We start from the raw sequence: 20,099 nt of genomic DNA, 5'->3' as shown, positions 1-20,099 counted from the left end.
AAGGAAGGAAGGAAGGAAGGAAGGAAGGAAGGAAGGAAGGAAGGAAGCTCTCTGTAAATCATACATGCTGTTAGTGTTGGTTATATTTTAAAAACAGTTGTTGAATAAAAGTCCTTTTGCTCATGAATTACTAAGAAACACATTTTCCAAGGTGAAGTATCAGAGTAAGCAGAGTGATAAAAATGCACATTTGACTATCAACTTACAGCTTAATTGTTGGATATCCTCTAACTCCAAACTCCGAAGCAATGCCTAGAAAATTAAAAGAACAATAAATAAACTTAACCTTCTTTATATACCAATAGTCCATTAAAGTCCTAATTCAAAAATCTCATCAAGTCACAGATTATCCTGTGATACTATTTTAAAAGACTATGACAGTAAATATAACTCTGGATTATTACAGTTTTATTATTATTTTAATTTATTTTATTATTTATTATTAGAGGGAGTGGCAGTACCCCTGATCCTTAAAGTTCAGAAGTCTTTTTTTTGTAGCCTTGGGGCTTAGCATAGTATCTGATATATACTAAAAACTTGATAAATATTTATTGACTAATAAGTAGGTAACAAATGAGTAAATGTGAATTATGTATTTATGTTTTTTAAATTACTTTTTACTAGTATTCATGAATTTACAAATGTTAAAGGAAAATGAGACATACTGATATAAACAAAAAATTATTTTATTATACTTATCTAAGAATTTGTAATTTTATTAGTATGGGTACTCCTTCACTTAACACAAATGACAATTCCTTAGTTGACTATCTTTGGGACTTAGTGAAATCTTAATCGTCAAATTGTCAAATCTAATGACCTTTTATCAATCCTTATCCTTCTTAAATCTCTCTACATTTGAAAATGTAGATCACCCTATCATTCTTAATACTCTATTCTCTCTAGGTTTCTGTGGTCTTATTCTATATTGGCTCTTCTACCTGTCTTGCTATTGTTTCTCAGTCCCCTTTGCTGGATCTTCACAGAGGTCATACCTACTAACAGTGGGCATTCTGCAGGGGCTCTCTCTTGGTGCCTCTTCTATTATTTTACTCTCATCACCATGCATGCAGGAGGGGTCCAACTATCAAGATTCTCCTATCTGTATGTTTAGATTCTCAGATCTATCTCTCCTAACTTCTTTCCTGACCTCTAGTCTTATTTCTCCAACTGCCTATTATCTCAAAGAGGATATCCTATAGAAATTTTAAACAAGGTGTCCAAAACTATACTCATTATTGTTCCCCCCAACCACCCTGCAAAACACCCTCTCATTCTAATTTCTCTTTTACTACTGAAGGTACCAGTCTTCACAAGTGTGAAGATGGCTAAAGACAGCTTTTTCTATGAACTTGACTGAGAAAAAGAAGAGAGAAATAAAGTGGTTTGAGAGGATGGTAAGATTTTTTCAGTCACTCAGGCTTGCAACCTAAAGGTCAGCCTTAATCTTCACATCCAATATGTTGTCAAGTCCCACCATTTTTACCTTCATAACATCTCCTGACACCACCATGCTGCAGACCCTTTATCACCTCATATCTGGACTACTGAAACACCCTTCTGGTTGGCCTCTGTCTCAAGTTTCTCCCTCCTCCAATTCATCCTCCACTCAGCTGTCAAATTAAGCTGTCTTAAGCAACCATTTTCTGTAAAGTTTCTATAACAAAAGATTATTTAAAACTATTTACTTCCATTTCCTGAGAAAATTCTAACATCTCTTCAAATTCAGAGAGTAGGGAGAAAAAAGCAAAGTGGAAGACTAGATAATTCAAGGGTCCTTATGACTAAAGGTTCACCAGATCAGGAGAATCTTACAGTACTTATTTTTGACCAAAACAGTAGGGATGGTTTGGAAATAGACTGCTGTAAAACAAGGTATCAAAGACTATGAAAAGGCGAAGATATGTAGTCATCTACTTGATCACTTTGAATTATCTCATACTACTTCATTATTACAGGACTAACCCTGAACTCATACAGAACCCCTCCCTCATCTCTACAGCAAAGAGGCTCTGCTAGCACTCCCAATGACACAACAATGGCTTCCAATAAACTCCCACCCCACCACTCAGTCTCCCTGCCCGCTTCTCTTTCCTTGAAGACCCAAGCTCCAGGGTAAGGAATGGCATCAAGCAGCCACAGACCCTCAGGAGCCTGGGGCTACAACCCTATGGCAACAATAATGCAAAGCTCCAAAGTGCTGGTGTTGGGCCAAAGGATTAAAGAATAGAAGGAGAGGGACAGATCAAAAGGAATATTTTGGGGGAAGATGGGGGGGGGAGGGAGGTAGAGTATGTAGCACTTTACTAAGCCTGAGGAAACAGCACGGCAACCAGCTAGGGCCAGTCTTGAGAACGTGATATTTAGGTGTACTGGGACCCCAAAAATGTCCTGCCTCCCCCCAAAAAAGTAAAAATCAGGTGTCTTGAGGAAAGAACAGGAACTTTCATTCAGTTCTCCAGAGAAGAGGGTGTCCCTTCCACCAGTGCAAACAAGCAGAATGCCCATGTTACACAAGACAGAACAAGAATTTATACCCTACTGAAGTCAAGCCCCCTCCCACCACTGTCCCTTCTCCCATTGGCTGGGAGGCAGGCTTTGAGTACAAAATCTCCTCCAATGAGAAGGAACAAAGAAGCCCACCGCTATCCCCTATTGGCTGGGAGGTGGGCAGGGAACCAAGAATCAGTTCATGTCCTTCTTTAGCAAAGACTAAAGTGAGGGAGGGGAAAATGTTGCCAGCAAGGGTGGAGTTTGAAAACGCCTCAAGGAACCCAATGCTGGTAAGGGTGTGGCAAACAAGGGTGGGGGTCAAAAGACTCAGGGAGGAGGCTCATGGCTGACAGATAGCAAGGGGAAGGGGGCAGGGTCCTAGGTTGTGTAATTAAGATGATTTGAGACCCAGCCCCCAAGACCACCACAATCAAGAGGAAGAGAATCTGAAAGTGATCAAGAGGAGAAAATGCTGGGGGAAGGGAAGAGGGGAGGAAGGAACTTAACATTACCCAAGAGTCAGGAAGAAGTAAATTTAACAAAACAATAAAAAAAAAAAAAACGCAAGGCTGAAAGCTCTGCAAGAGATGATTATAAACTTTCATTTCCACAGAAATCACCTGATACATGATGTGCAAAACCTAAAGAGTCTCACTCATTGGTTACTTCCAGCTAGTTCAGGAACTGATCACACATTTCTTTGTTCTGGGTAAACCCAGAGAAGGCATTTTCCAGGGTCAAGAATTATAAGATCCATTAAGGATGAGGCTTCCCAGCCCAAAATACTATCCTGAATTATGGAACTTTTCTTATCTATGTCAGGTTATATTAATGTTAAAGGGCATTTACAACCTACTCAATTAAGAAAATCCCTTTCTCATGCTATGGTTAAACACAAATGGCGATCATAAATCTCAGTGATGCAGACATCCTGAGTAAAGGTTGTTCTAAAAAGTATTTAAGGTTTGTCATTCTTTTGCCAAAGAAAACAAGGGGAGGGGACACTAAAACACGAGAAATGGGAAATGTAAAAATGAGTGGAGACCCATGTGGGGGGGGGGGAGGCATCTGTTTAGGAGCTCCACCGGTAGGTGGTAAACTCTGCAGTACCCACAGAACCAATGGGGAACTGGGAGGGGGATTTGTGTTTGGGACAGGAAAATAAAAGACTATTAAAAAAGTTTTTTGCACTGCAAGGGTGTGCCTATTTGCAGGACACCAGATCTTGCAAGACCATAAATAAAATTATTTTCCTGGCTTCACCAGTTTGTCTGCAGAGTTCTTGGTAAGACCATTTCTTAAAGCTCTGAGACACAGAGAGGTTAAATTTAACAATTCAATTGAGAAACAAGTTCTACAAGCCATCAAGAGGAAAACCTTCAACTATAAAAGAAAAAACATTACAAAAAAACACACACGATTAGAAATTTTAAAAGAGAATGGAACAATTTGCTCTGAAGAACAATGGAAGTCAAGATGCAGCCCAGGATGACCTACCCTGCAAATCTAAGCTTAACTATACGTGAAAAAAGATAAACATTCATTAATGAAGATTTTAAAATAATTTTAGACAAAAACCAAAACATCTCAGACCACTGAAATGCATGAAGAGCTAATAAATGCAGAAGACAAAGACAACAGCAACAGACTAACAGCAGAGGAACCAGTAAGAGTTGTTTCTAAAAGTATACAAGGACATGTATGGGGAGGTCTGGGTGGGGAATAAGGAATCTGGTGGAGATGACAACAAAAGTAATAGCCAGGTGGCACTACAGAAGACCTTGGCAAGGGAAAAGGAGATAAGGGTTATCTGCAACAAAGAATGGGATCAAGGGGAAATAGAAAAGAACTGGCCTCAGCAAGGAGACAGAGCATTTCTTCACTGGAGACTGGAGTAACTGAGAAGGCAGTGGAAGAAGATGTATGGGAAGTGAAAGCGGGAGGAGGTATCAGTTACGAACCTTCCCTTTATCCGTGAAGCATGAGCCAAGCTCCTCAGCTTTGATGGTGACAGGATACACAGGTGTTGGGAGGAGCACAGCAAATCAACCCTAAGTAGAATGACTACCTTGCCTTGCTCCAGTGAAGGCCTAGCTGCTATGAGATTAACATAACTTTGTAGTGACCAATCATCATCATCATTTTGTGATTGTATTTTTAGCTCTACTTAGCTGCCCGTGAGTAGAAGAGGAAGTGAAAGGTGGCAATAATGCAAAAGTGAAGTTTCACAAAACATAACTGGGAGGAAAAGACAGATACAAGGGATTCAAAAAGAAAGAGTAGTCTAAAGTCTATTCTGAACAGTAATGAGGGCCCACTGTGACTCAACCAGGATATTCTTACAGTGGCCCCTGCTGAAGGCAAGCCCCAAAGTGATTTAAAATCAAGGAAGAAACACAAAAGATAGTTAGCCTACAAAAAGTACTTGAACATGCCACTCATCTGGTTTTATGGCAATATTCTTTAGGCTGCAGTCTTAGGATCCCAGTTCCCTCTTCTGGAGAGTCAAGAACAGTGAACTTCAATAACAGCACACCCATACAGCTGACTAGAGTAACTACGGTAGCTTCTTTAGTCCAGTGTTAGCTATAAACTGCAGTAATAGTTACCAGTGGTGATCACTGAGTATTTTTACATCATACCTCAAGGTGTGCAAAGCACTTTACTTGATCTGCATAACAACAATGCTAGGTAGGGGTTAACAGTGTAAGAAAGGATTTAGGTGTTGCCCTAATCAGGAACAGGGGAAAAAACTCCAGTCTAACTGTAAATGTGATCAACCACCAAGTGCAGGCTGATGTGTGATGTCCAGTGTGATGGCTCTGAAGGAGACGAGTACAGAAAAAAAGATAAGAAAGCAAATGATTACGAATAGAGGAATGGTGGAAGCTGGATCTAGAAGAGTGTACCAGTATCCCCTTCTTTTCTCTAATATAGCCTCCACCATGGCACAGGCCCTCCGACTATTTCAATGACCTGCTAATTTGTGTGACAGCCACAAATCGCTCCCCACTCCAGTTCATTCTCACTCAGCTCCCAAAGTAATTTTCCTAAAGCACAGATCCAGCTATGTCTCCCCCATAATCAATAATCTCCAGTGGTTCCCTATCACCTCCAAGATCAAACACAAGACCCTTTGTATTCAAAGTTCCTAAGAACCTACCCCCACATCTACTTTTCTATTCTTCTTACACTTTATGCCCTACATACCCTTCTATCCAGTGACACTAAACTCTTGGCTATTCCATGAAGAAGACATTGTGTCTCTTGGCTCTGAACATTTTTTCTGGCTGGTCTCCCATACCAAGGAATGCTCTCCTTCCTCCTCATCACCATCTTCGGGCTTCCTTCAAGTCTCAACTAGAATCCCGCCCACGCAAGAAGCCTTTCCCAAGCTTTCTGACAGCAGAGATTCTTCTGTCTTTCTTAGTATCCTGTGGCTGAAAGATAGAGGTGCTTAAAAAAACCTTCAATAAATGAACCTAATAGGAACACAGAAGCAATTCTGATAATTAAGGAGATAGAAAATGGAAAACAAGACAATAGAAATGATAAGCGAAACAATGAGCTGGTTTTTCTTTTGGAAAGACTAACAAAATTTTTCTAAATCAAACATATTTTAATTACCAAAAATCTATTTTTCTCCCTAATTTACCCCTTCCATGAGGGGAAAGGGTGCAACCTTCATTACAAATATACGTTGCTAAGCAAAATTCATTCTCATATTGGCCATATCCAAAGTAAGTCTCATTCTGCACCCTAAATCATCACCTTTCTGTCAAGAGATAAGACATAGGCTTCATCTTTTAGAATCTTTCTTTGGAATCATAGTTGTCATTTTGTTGATGAGAGTTCTTTTAGTCTTTTAAAGTAGTTTACCTTTACCTGGTTATTATATTTTCTTTATTCTGCTCACTTTATTATGTATAAGTTCATACAAGTCTTCCTAGGTTTCTGTGAAAAAGTCCCTTTCTTAATTTCTTATAAAACAACAGTATCATATTAAATCCATATTATAATGTTCAGACATTCCCTAAATGACAGGCTCTCCTTTTACTTTCCAGTTCTTTGGCCCTCCAAAATGACCTGTTAAAAGTATATTTGTGAATGCATACGTGTGTGTGTGTGTGTGTGTGTGTGTGGAGACAGAGTTAGAAACAGAAATGTAAATACAGTCCTTTTCTCTTTTTTTGCCTTTTTTTTTGGAGGGGGTAAGGCACAGAAATTGGGGTTAAATGACTTTCCCAAGGTCACACAGCTAAAAAGTGCTAAGGGTTTGAGGCCAAATTTGAACTCGGGTCCAGCTGACTCCAGGGCTGGTGCTCTACTGACAGCGCCACCTAGCCACCCCCTAAGAGAGTCCTTTTCCTCTTTCTTTGATCTCTTTAGGGTAGAGGCTTAGGAATTGTATGAACCATTTTGTAACTTTTTGAACATGGTTCAAAATTGCTTTCCAGAATGGCTGACCCAATTTCCAGCTCCATCAGCAGTGCATTAATGTGCCTGTTTTCCCATAGTCCCTCCAACATTGAAGACTAACAAACATAAGGCTTTTTAGCTCACTTGAAAAAAACAGAAAATCACCCAAAATAAAAACAAACAAGGTCAATTTGTAACTAAGAAAATAATTTCCAGAACTAAATATACATAACCCCGTGAAAACAAAACAAAGACAAGAAAACAGATTTTACTCATTAAAACATAAAATAGTCAAATTAACAGAACATTAACTAATGACATTAAACAACCCAAACTTGAAAAGTGAAAATGAACATATTATAAAGGCATTATCAATGGTGAAAAAGTACCCTTTTGTCCAGTTTTTTGGATGAAAAACAATACCTAAGCTAAATAAATTATTCTCAATAACTAAAAAAAAACTTTACAAACTCTTTTAATGAAACAAAAATATTCCTAAAACCTAAAATTACAGAAAAAGTAGAGAAAGAATTATAGATTAATATCACTAATGAATATTGAGGCAAAAAATGTAAATAAAATGACATCCAAATCTACAGCAATTATACTCAAAAAATTCATTACAATGAGCATGTTAGATGTATGCTAGGGACATACAGGAAGACAAGATAGATACAATGGAAAGACCAAAAGCTCTGGAGCCAATGACATACTCATAGGATCTATCATCTTAAGCAAGTCGCTCTACGTCTTTGGACCTGAGTTTCCTCAAAAATACAATGATGATTTTGGACCATTTATCCTCTGAGGTCTCTTCCAGTAATAAAGGTCAAGCCTTTTAGTGCTACTACATGCAAAGCATATCGTAAACACTGGCAGTAAGGAGGCAAAGCAATCCTTGTTCTCAAGCAGTTCATCACGTTTCTAGTAGAAAGAGACAACATCAGAGGTTTAGGCTGCAAATCAGATGGAAAGGTCCAGTGGTCCTTAAAAGTACAGCAACAAAGCAGACATCTTTAATGTAGGTTCCAATGATAAAATCATATTGATTTCTAAATTTAAACAATTTTCAAATTGTTGAAAATGTCAAGTACTTTGGTGACAAAATCTTTTTGCCAAGTCTTAAATTACTGTGACTGAGAAAGTGAGGGTTACAGAATTTTCCAAGGCAAATGACAGGTCCTATGCTCCACAAAGGTTGCACCCATATGATGGTTACAAGGCCAGGAGCAAGTTTAGTGGTCTTGGGAAGGGAAAGGAAGGCAGTATACTATTCTGGGGGCTCTTGGGCTTACCTGCTAATCAAAGATAGTTGGCCAGCAACTGATGATAGGTTATATAGTTTGGATTTTAGGTCTCTTCTCACTAAGATTTCTCTCTTTGATGATGGGGTGAGTTGAGGACTCAAGATGGGACAGGCAGTTTAGGGCAGTATTTCTTAAACTGTTAAAGGGACACTAAGGGACACTCCGTGCCCTAGAGTTCTTGGGGTTCAAGTCCTAGGCCTGTCTCCACTGGAGTCCAAGAGAAGATGGTAGTTGAAGTAGTTTGACCTCCCTGGCACAATACCCCCATTTGTCTCTCCCTCAGGATGACTTGTTTTAACCAGGATGGCTTGCCTGTCCTATAGATAGTGGTAACTGTTGGTAGGAATGGGGTCTTTCTTCTCCACAGGTTTTGCCTCATTGGATACTGGCTGTAGGGGTTAGGCTTAAAGCACTACCTGTGTTCTGGGGAGCATTGCTATTTCCAGGGCTCTTGGGACTTACTTGCTCAACAATGACAATGTCTATGAGACTGTCAGGATGTTTTTCCCACTAGGTTGGTTCCCCCCTCAGTGATGGCTCTGGGTTGTGTGTGTGTGAAAATAAAATACAAGATAATTTAAGGAGAGGAAGCACAAGCTTTTGAGAAGATCAGGAAAGACTTTATGAAGAAGGCAGTGCTTCAGCACTTAGTCCTGAAAGAAGTAAGGAACTACAGGACATAGAAGTTAGTCAGGCAGTCAACAAGGACTCATTAAACATCTTCTACATGTCAGGCACTGTGCTAACAGATACAAAAGAAAGGTAGAGGAGAGTCCCTGCTCTCAGTAAGCTCACAATCTAATGAGAGAGACAATATATGTCAAATGAAGATACAGATATATACATACACACACACAGGGATCAAAAAAGAGCCTTGGAAAAGATGAGATTTTAGCTAGGACTTGAAGGAAGCATGGAAATGGAGATGAGGAGGGAAAGAGTTCCAAGCATAGAGACAGTCAGTGAAAATGCCCAGAGTCTAGAGACGTAGTTCCTTGTGCAAACAACAAAAAAAGAGGCCAGTGTCACTAGATCTTAGAGTATGTGTGGGTGAGGTGCAAGAAGACTGGAAAGGTTAGAGGTGGCCAGTTTATGAAGGATTTTGAATACCAGACAGAGAATTTGATATTTTATCTTGACCGGAATTGGGAGCCACTGGAGTTTATTGAATGAAGGAGGGTGGAGAGGAAGGGTGGGTGACATGGACAGACCTGTGCTGTAAGAAGAACAATTTGACATCTGACTGCAGAATGGTCTGGGGTAGTAAGAGACTGGAGGCAGGGAGACAAAAAGGAGGTTTTCATAGTTGAGATACAAGGTGATAAGGTCCTATACCATGGTGGTGGCAGTGTCAATGGAGACAAGGTGGCTTATATGAGAGAGATTATAAAAGTAAAATTAACAAGACCTGGCAACAAGTTGGATTCAGCTACCAGGAAGCACAATGCTCAAATAGCCCTGTTGGAGTCACAGCAGGAGGCAGATCCAAACTAATGCCAAGGCAGTCCAGGATTCAGGCAGCCCACTATCTTCAAGGGTCACAAAAAGAGTTAAATAATACAAAGGTCTTGAATGATTTAATTTTATTTGGATAGTCTTAAGAGAATTTTTTAAAAAAGAGAGAGTGAAAAGAGAAATTTACTGTGGAAGAAAGGAAGGAAAAGGGGAGGGAACTTAAAGTCTTACATAGTAGGGTTATTAAATAAGATGAACATACAAACACAAAGGAAGAGGTCAAGCAATGGGAATCACATGAAACTCACTTGCATCTGAACAGAACAAAGAACACGTAGACACAAAGCTTGGTGTAGAAATACATTAAACTCATCAGAGAAATAAAAATAAGAGGGACAAGAAAAGGGTAGAAGGAGGTTAAGAAAGAGAGTAGATTATATAATGGAGGAACCAGTCATAAATAAAATAGCTCAAATTATATATATATAGTTCAACAGTGTTAAGCACGGTCCTCCTTCACCACCTTTTTTTATAAAGAAGGAGACAAGAAACAAAGGGAGGAAAAAATACAAAAAGACACATGATGGAAGGAAATGCATAATTAATCATGATAAATCAACTAGGTGGAGTAAAGAATAGAAAACTGGACTTGGATACAGGAAAACAAGCTCAAATCCTGCTTGAAACAATTACCAGTTGTATGACCTTGAGCAAGTAAAATAAACTCTCTCAGCCTGTTTCCTCATCTGTATAATCAGGACAAAAACTGCACCTACCACAAGGCTGTTTCAAGTATCAAATGAGATAATGTATGTGAAATATTCTGCAAACCCTAAAGCACTATATTAATGCCATTATGATTATGATAACTGCAAGAGTGAATGGGATAAGGTTGCCCATAAAAGGAACAAGGACAGCAGAATAGATTAGAAAGCAGAATCCAAAAACAGATTGGTACAAAAAACACACCTGAAACAAAGGTTCTCACATAGTTAGAATAAGAAGGTGGAACATAATCTATTATTACTCAAGTGAACTCAAAAAAGCAGAAATAATAATCAGGATCTCAGACAGGGTTAACAGTTAAACAACAACTTTAAAGAGATATGTTGAGAAATTACACTATCCTTAAAAATACCATAATCAATCAAAATTAATACTAAATATTTATGCACCAAAAGACACATCATCTAAATACTTAAAAGATAAATGAATACAGGAAAAAATAAACAACAAACAATAACAGAAGATTCTCAATGTATCCCTTTCATATCTAGAAAAAGTTGACAAGATAAACAAGAAAGAAGTTTAACAACACAAATCCTTTCAGAAAATTTAGTCACTACATCACTGGAGATTGCTGAATGGGAACAGAAAGAGGCATATGTGTTTCTCGGTTGCATATGCCGTATTTGCAAAAACTGACCACATTTGACATAAGAATTCATTATTCACAAAAAATGCCAGAAAAGGAAAGTAATCTGAGAAATTAGGTATGGTCCAAGACCTTACACCATGTACCACAGTAAGATCATAAAGGGTGAAATCATAAACAAATCCAAAAAGAGAGAAAGAAATTAACTCTTGGATTTATGGATAGATGAAGAGTTCATTACTAAACAAGGAATAAAGATCACAGAATGTAAAATGGATAATTTTAGTGACATAAAAGCTTCTCTGCAAATAGAAACAATGTAGCTCAAGCTAGAAGGGAAATCATTATATGAGATTTTTTTTATACCAAGTTTTCTCTGATAGGTGTCTCATATCCAATACATGTAAGGAATTGATTCAAATTAAAAAAACAAGAGGCACTCTCCAAGACTGATAAATGGTCAAAGAACAGTAAGAGGCAGTTTTCAAAGAAAGAAATCCAAGCAGTCAACAGTCATATGAAAAGATGTTCCAAATTACTCCTAATTAGAGAAATACCAATTAAAGTAACTTTATGGTTCCTTCCCATAACCAACATATTGTCAAAGATGAAAACTTTTGGAGAGGCTGAAGGAAAACAAGCATACTATTGCAATTCTGGTAGAGCTGTGAACATGTTAAGCCATTCTGGATGGCAATTTGCAACTGTCAAAAAATTACTAAACTGGGAAAACCCTGTTTGTTACCTAGTGGTAAGATTACTAAACTCACGACAGAAGGAAATCAAAGAAGGAGGAAAAGGACCCACCATACAATAATATTTATGGTAGTTTTTTTTAATAACAAAGAACTGGAAATTAAGATGATGCCCATCAATAGGGGAATAGATGCAAAAATGTTGTGGCATGAATGTAATAGAATATTATTATGCTATGCAAAATAAAGTCATTTTCAGAAAAAAACTAGGAAAGCCTATATGAACCAATATAGAGTAAAATGAGAAGAAATAGGAGAATAATTCATACAAGTAGCAAAATTGTATTTGAAAGACTTGAGAATTTTAATTAATTCACTAAGTGGCTGTGATTCTAAAAGACTGATGGAGCATGATATTCACGGCTTGACAGAAAGATAATGGATGGAAGGGGAGGAGGGGTGCAATGAAGAAGGAAAGTGGGGCATTCTCTTTTTTTTAATGTAAAGAAGAGAACAGAAGGAAGACTAAAAGAAACAAACAGGACAGCGCTGAAAGCTACAAGCTGAATTCATACACATAAGAAAATCAAATTCTACCTAAGAGTTCTAACAGTTTCATGTACAATACTTTTTCATGTTATACTATACATGATGATGCCCATTTTATTTGGTATTTAAGTTGAGAATGAAAAAAAATTAAACATTAAAAAGAGGAGAAAAGCCAGAGACCTTTCCAGTCAAATCACACAGAAAGCAAGGATAAGAATTATCACCACTATTATTTGACATAGTTCCAGGAAAAGTAACCATTGTTGTTCAGTCATTTCGACTATGTCCAACTCTTTGAGATCCTATCTGAGGTTCTCTTGGCAAAGATGCTGACGTGATTTGCCATTTCCTTCTCCAGTTTACTTTACAGATGAGGACTTGAGGCAAACAGGGTTAAATGACTTGCTCAGGTTCACACAGCTGGTATGTGTCTGAGGTCAGATTTGAATTCAGGAAGATGAGCTTTATTGACTCTAGGCCCAGAACCCACTGCATAAGCTAGCTGCCCAAAAGTAGCTATAGCCTCACAATAAGAACAAGAAATTCAAGGGAAAAGCAGAGGCAAAAAGGAAACAAGGTCATAACTTTATGATTTGATGGTCAAAAAAAAGAATTTTAACTAAAATTCAACATTTGTAATGGTAATGTAAATGGGAAGATCTTTCCCATCCGTTAATAGTTCCTGCTTAAGTAACAAGGAAGCCTAAGTACTACGAGTTTGAGTCACATGAAGCCTGTGGTAGGACAGGCTTGCAGGAAGTATAGAGCAGAGCCCAGAGAAAGTTGGTCAGAGCAGTTAGAGCTAAGGGAGAGAGAAGAAGCAGGCAGAGAGCTATGAGTGTTCATTTGTGGGAAGGCTCTAACAGGGGGAAGGTTTAGGGATGGCAGTGCCCCCTGCATGGTTTTTGTCATAGATTTCTTTGTTGATATGATGGATTTGGCTTTCTGGTCTTGGGATTTGGCTTTCTGGTGTTGAATAAAAGTTTTGGTTCTGTCTTCCACTTAGAGAGTATATTATATTTTGAGATTCAGAATTACACCATCATTTCAAAACTGCCATAGGTACATTGGTGCTACAACATTCAAAATGTACAGAATATAAATCCATAAAAATCATCAGTATTTCTGTATATTAGCAATAAAACTCATCTGGAAAAGAAAGAGAAATTCCATTCAAAATAAAATGATAATGTTCAAAATGCCTGCAAGTTTACCCACAAGACACACACAGTAACTACACAAATCAACTACAAAACATTCTTTACAGAAGATAAAGGCAGAGTAACTGAAGTATTATGATTAGAACTTGCCATGATTAGCTCATGATTAGGACTTGCCAACATATTTTTATTTATTTATTTTTTAAAGCAAGTGGGATTAAGTAACTTGCTCAAGGTTACAAGGCCAGGTGTTTCTGGGTGGATGCTAAGTGTCTGAGCCCAGATTCGATCCCAGGTCATCCCAACTCTGGGGCCGGTGCTCTTACTCACTGTGCTACCTGGCCCCCCCAACATAATTTTTTTACAACAGTAATATATAAATTAATTTACTTATCCAGCATCATGACAAACTATGAAAGTATTATTTTAGATAGCTAGAAAAAAAAATAACACCACCCATGTAAAAGGAAAAAGTGAAATTAGTAAAATAGAACAATCAAAAGAGATGTAGCAGTACCAGATCTCAAACTATAAAATAAATCAGAAATCATCAAAAACTGTTTAGTACTAAATCAAAAACAAGAGAATTCAATCAGTACAACCAATTAGGTATGTACCTGATGTTCATTTCATTTCTGTGCCTTTGCTCAGTTATTTTCCCTACCTAGGATATTTTCATTCTTTTCCTATTTATTTAAATCATTTTAAGAAACACACAGCTCAAATCTCAATTCCTCCATTAAATCTTCTTTGAGCTCTCCTCTGAACTTCTACTATACTTATAGCTAGGATCTCACAGTTGAACATTTAACTATTCTCAAATTGTTCCAAAGGAAGTTCTTCCTTCTTAAGTTAAATTGCAATCTGAGGATTAAAACTATGTCTTACCGGGGCGGCCAGGTAGCACAGCGAGTAAGAGCACCGGCTCCAGTGTCGGGATGACCTGGATCAAATCCGGGCTCAGATACTTAGCACCACACCCAGAAATAACTGGCTGTGTACCTTGAGCAAGTTACTTAACCCCTATTGCTTTAAAAAAAAAACTATGTCTTATCCTCTGTAGCTCCAAAGTGTCTAACATAAGGTTCAACAAATAGTATTTCAATAAGACAAACTGATTTAATTTAATGTAAAAATAATCTCAAAAATTACTAACATACTAAGTGTATAAGAAGATTCAAGGGCAAAGACAATGCTACTGCTTAATGTCACCACTGTGAGTTATTATTGCTGTGTATAATGTACTACATCAATATTCCTCATAATGAGCATATTAAAATATGCAGAGAAGGCTTACTAGTATAGGAAGTAGCATCCATCTTTCCAACTTTAACTGGAGACCGAAGTCTTTTCATCTCCAAACCAACTTCATTCCAAACTGGTTCTAATCTTCTGCAGTGTGCACACCATGGAGCATAGAACTAGAATTAAGCAAGACAACTTTTTTAAAAAGTCAGTGATTCTAAATGTCAAAGCAACCATTAACAAAGTATTACATTGATTTTTAAAGGGCCTCTGAACTATCAAGAATTCCAATTCTGACTAAATCACCTGTTAATAGTTTATATTCCATAAATGTTCAAAAATTACCAAACCAGGTTCATTTAAAACAGATACCTGTTTTACACTTTTATAGTGCAGATGCCATTAATCCCAAGTGAATATGCTTGTATTTATATTCACTGGGGTCAAATTAATACAAAAAGAAAACTAATAGTTGATGATAATTACAGCTCTTTTCTTCAGATTAGATTTCTCATTATATCCCCACAGTGCTAGGGGCTTCCCTGACTTTCCCCCCACATCTACAGGGGAACTTCCAGGGCTTCTGTTTTGGGACTGGAAATAGCTGGCCTGTTTAAATAAATATCCATTGACCACCCAACCAGGTAGGGACCTGACCTTTTCTGCCACCAGCTGGCTGGGGTCTTGGCCAGGTCCACCTGTTGAAGAGCCATAATAAATTGTCCGTAGCCCTTCCATGCCATAAGATTTAAACTTATCCCCTGACCTGAAAGTGAGGAAAGGAAGGTAAGATGAAACTCAAATTAATTCAATTTTGCTCATCATTTGCAGCTCTAACAAAATACTCAGTAAGAAAGAGATTGAACTGTTTGGTTATAAACAAGTGACAAAAATTATGTCTGGGCTCATCCGTGGACTTTGATTTATTCTAACCCTCTTTGCTAATTTAAGGTTTAGACAAATGGAGGTCTGGTTTATAAGTAAATTACTCTATAATCTCACTATTGACACTTTTATTTCACAGTGGAGTTCAGTATAGTATAGACCTAATGTGGACCTCATCCAAGGAGGGTTTGGCAATGTTGTATCAAAAGGGCCACATTATAAGATTGTTTACCTAATAAATTGGTTCCCTGGCACTGATTCTGAGGTCAGCACTATTGGTAGAAATTTTGCATTAATTCTCAGATTATTCTACTCTATTAGTCTATACAAGTACTGATTCAACACACTTCAGTGTTACTGAGATATTAAACTCAAAGTCCCTTATCATTTCTTTCAGAAAAGAAAAAAATGGCAGAAAATAACACAGAAAGTATTAACCAAAGGAAAACCCGCTACAAAGTTGTATACTCACATCTACAAGCCAAATGCTATTTTTCCGATTGTCTTTAAATCTAAAAGAGAAAAAAAAAATACATCTGATTTATGGATGTGCTCAATTTAGAATTTTATAATCCATTTTTCCCAAAGGAGAAGACAAAAAAGCGCTATCTATATACAGATACACATATTCATATATATCACACTATAATATCACTACCTACACCATAGCATCATACTTTCTACCTGCAGCCTATTACTATGTTACTCCTGCGGCTTCTCCTAGAACCTCTTATCTCTGAAATACAGTCAGTGCCATTTTAACCTTGCACTGGGTTCACTCTCACAACCCTTCAATGTCAATCATTTCAACTCTCTACTGCTCTGGAATCTGTTGCCTGTTTTTCCTATCGCTGTTCTTCTCTTGCAAAACCACAGGGCTGGATTACTTCCACCTTAATTTCCTCCATTCCTACTGAGCTGCTCATCGAAGCTGGAGGAAATTCTGAAAATTCATGTTATCCAATATGAACTGGGACCTTAAGACAGCAAAGAAATTTTTTTTACTCCTCCCTAATCGATACCCTACCTCACACCCTATAGAAGGTATTCCAAACATTCTCTTTTCCTCCCAACCCTCAACACCCTCTTCACTTCTCCTCTCTCAACTGACAACCTTTTCTTTTACATTACTGAAAAAACTGAAGCCATTCAATGTGACCACAACCTTCTCCCATTCTCTTCACCTCAAAACCCCTTGACATCACCTCCTAATTTCTCCTGCTTTCCTCTAGTCTGTGAAAATAAGGCATCCCTTCTTGCAATGATCCTCTCCCACATTGTCTATTAGAATGTATACTTAATCACTGCCTTCTCTTTGAATCTTCAAACCTTTTTACATCCAGTAGTTTATTCCTTATTGTCTTCAAAGATACCAGTTTGCCTTCATCCTATTATGGTAGATCTTACCAAACCTACAAGTTATCCCATATATTCCTTTCTTTTCCCAGCCCAACTCTTAAAAGAAACTGTCTACATTTATTATATTTCTAATTCCTCTCCTTTCACTCCCTTTGCAATCTGAATTTTAACTTAATACAATTGAAACTACTCTCTCAAAATTTAAAAATGATCTCAATTGTTAAATTGGATTTTCTTTTCTTAGCTCTAATCCTGCTCCACCTAGTTGCTGCATATGGCAGTACCCAGAAGTCTTCCCTTCCCAGTATGATAGATAGATAGATAGATAGATAGATAGATAGATAGATAGACAGACAGACAGATAGATATTTAGATAGATATAGATGAATAGATAGACATAGAGATAGATACAGATATATAGATTTTTTTTTATTCAAGGAGTTATCCCTAGTCTGCTTAAAGAGGCCTATTCACTAAATGTGCACTGCCTTATTCAAAGTGAGAAACTGGAAAGACCTTAGCTTAAAAGGGCCAAGGTCTCCCACTGCATTCTGGGCCATTTCCAGTCTTCCAGACTGAAATCTAGCCACTGGACCCAGATGGCTCTGGAGAAGAAAGTGAGGCTGGTGACTATGCACAGCACCCCCCTCACTCAAATCAAAGTCAATTGCAAGGCATGTCATCATCTCCCTGGGGTCATGGTCCTCTTTGAGAATGAAAGACAAATCACAACCTGTGATTAGTCAGAGCTGCCTGAATGGGAACCTAGCCGGCCAGTCCCAGTTGGGTCTCTCCCCTCCTTTTCCCTCCTCTTCCCTTACCTGTCGGTGTCCTGCCCAAATAAAGGGCAATTTTGATGGCCTAAAGCTACCTAGTTCACTTAGGTTTTACTGGCTACATTTCTTTCTCAAAGACCAAGCCTGAACCCCAATTCACTCTGGATTTCATGGACTGTCTAACAATAGGTCCCTGCTGAAGCCACATTTAAGTTAGTTTTGGGGCATTCCTGGCTCAGAGTAAATATAAAGAGTAACTGTTTCTCTTTAGGCCAGCAACACTAAGGGTTTTCCTCTCCCAGTTTGATTTTTTTTTAATTAAAGGGGCCATCCCTAGACTCACTGCTTAAAGAGGCCTATTCCCCGAATAGGCATTACCTCAATCAAAGTGGAAAGACTTTAGCTTAAAAGGGCCAAGGTCTCCCACTGCATCCTGGGCCATCTCCAGTAGTCCAGACTGCTATCCAACTACTGGACCCAGATAGCCCTAGAGAAGAAAACGAGGCTGGTGACTTTGCACAGCCCTCCCTCACTCAAAGTCATAAATTGCAGGTCATGTCATCATCTCCCTGATGTCATGGTCCTCTTTGAGAAGGAAGGACAAACCACTGCATATGACACTGCTGAATAATCTCTTTTCCTGGATACGCATTCCTCTCTGGTTTTTGTGGCATCACTCTCTCTCCTGGTTCCCTTCTTCTACCGTCTGACCCATTCTTAATATTTGCTGATTCTTTATCCATATTATGTTCCCCAAGGTTCTGTCCTGGGGCCTCTTCTCTCTTTGCTCTCTCAGTAACTTCATTAGCACCCAGCAGTTTAACTATCACCTCTATGCAAATAACTCTTAGATCTACATATCTAGGCCAAGTCTCTCTCCAAAGCTTCAGGCTTCTATCACCAAAGTACCTGCTAAATATTTCTAACCTGATGTCCCAATGTCACACATCCCCCTAAAACCTACCTTCTTCCAAAATTTCCTGTTTTTATCAAAGGCAACACCATCTTGCTATGTCCATTATAATTATGCTCAGTTCCTCACTCTCCATCATCTCACACAACCAGTCAGTTGCCAAATCTTGCCGCTTCTAGCACTAAAACACTTTTCCCATCTGACCCCTCCTCTCCACTCATATAGCTACCCACTTATTGCAGGCTCTGATCACATAATGCCTGGATTATTGTTACTAGCCTCCTAATTAGTCTCTCTGCATCAAATCTCTTATCACTACATTACATTCTATGTGCTTTTGCCAGTAATTTTCCTCAAGCACAGATGTGACTATATGACTCCTCTATACAACCAAACTGCATGCCTTGCCATTGTCTCTAGGATAAAATATAAACACCTGTTATTATGTTTAAAATGCTATTAAATGATGACCCTAACCTATTTTTCCAGGCCTACTGGACATTACTCCCCTTTCCACACTGTGATCCATATAAACTGGCCTTCTCCCTTTTAGTAGCAAGCACCCTAGCATACCCGGGATGGCTGTTAGGTTCTTTGATTTGCTTTTCTAAAGGAAAGCAAATCAAAAAGGAGTAACACTTACTTTGATCAAACAAACAAATATCATTTACCTAGTTCAAGGAAAAAGTCAGCACCCTGAACTTCACAGAATACAAACAGAAGTTACAAGCAGACAAAATTACTGAGTAAATAACACTATTCAACAGACAGGCCTTCTAGCTGTCTGACCATTACATCTATACCTTGTTAGTCACCAGAGAGAGAAGCACCAACATCTGGGTTTTTAAAAGTGGGGGAGGGTTAATAGCTGCTCAGAGTCTCATCTGGTCAAATCACACAACTCTTCCCAAAGTGAGCCCCAAAGCAAAACCTTTCCTCAGAGTTATATATAGCCTCCTCCAGGGTCAGAGAACATCACAACCCTCATGACCCACTTGACTACACAGTAACAAAAGTTGTGCCTTCCTGAAAAACAAGCCTCCTTCAAAGCCTGCTTCTCCTGTGGGCTCTGTCTGCTCCACCCTTCCGCAAACTTTTCCCACCACAGGCTCCATGTGACCACATAAAGCCTATTAGGGAGCAGAGTTTATTTTCAAATCAGGAAAGGTCCTCAAGTTCAATTTAGGCTTATTAAGGGGCAGGGAAGATCTTCAAATTGCCATTACCATTACATCCCTGTGCCCCCTCCTTAACACTCCATCTCATATTATTTGCAATGGAGAAATACAAGAAGCTTAGATCCCAAGTAAGATTAGGATACCTATTATCTCCACTATTATTATCTGATATAGTTAAAGAAATGCCAATTACAGCAAAAAAAAAAAAGATTGAAGGAAAAAATTACAGAAAGAAGCAAAGAAGCAGCAAATTAATTCCATTTGCTGGAAATACGATGGGTTCTTTAGAG

The 20,099-nt window shown here is 38.3% G+C and overlaps 1 protein-coding gene and 1 long non-coding RNA gene across 7 annotated transcripts in view; one reads left to right on the top strand and one right to left on the bottom strand.

Moving 5' to 3' along the window:
• The window catches only part of LOC138169992 (uncharacterized), a 713,900-nt gene that overhangs the window by 659,186 nt on the left and 34,615 nt on the right, over window positions 1–20,099 (top strand). The window lies entirely within an intron of this gene.
• The window catches only part of TMX3 (thioredoxin related transmembrane protein 3), a 95,539-nt gene that overhangs the window by 68,897 nt on the left and 6,543 nt on the right, over window positions 1–20,099 (bottom strand). For 3 of the 6 annotated variants that reach the window (XM_069099575.1, XM_069099576.1, XM_069099577.1), the window contains 4 exons: window positions 16,056–16,095; window positions 15,356–15,464; window positions 14,751–14,874; window positions 207–252 (listed from right to left, as the gene is read on the bottom strand). In XM_069099575.1, coding sequence (XP_068955676.1) covers window positions 207–252; window positions 14,751–14,874; window positions 15,356–15,464; window positions 16,056–16,057 — 281 coding nt within the window. In that variant the 5' untranslated portion in view covers window positions 16,058–16,095. The remainder of the gene's footprint in view (window positions 1–206; window positions 253–14,750; window positions 14,875–15,355; window positions 15,465–16,055; window positions 16,096–20,099) is intronic. The other 3 variants (XM_069099574.1, XM_069099579.1, XM_069099578.1) reach the window with 1 other exon arrangement.

Source organism: Petaurus breviceps, unplaced genomic scaffold (assembly GCF_028583685.1).
Source record: "Petaurus breviceps papuanus isolate PSGF00001 unplaced genomic scaffold, PetGlider_PUasm1.0 38, whole genome shotgun sequence".
In the NCBI taxonomy this organism is placed as follows: Eukaryota; Metazoa; Chordata; class Mammalia; order Diprotodontia; family Petauridae; genus Petaurus; species Petaurus breviceps.
Note: the sequence above shows the minus strand (reverse complement) of the source record. Positions and strands in the feature narration are given on the sequence as shown.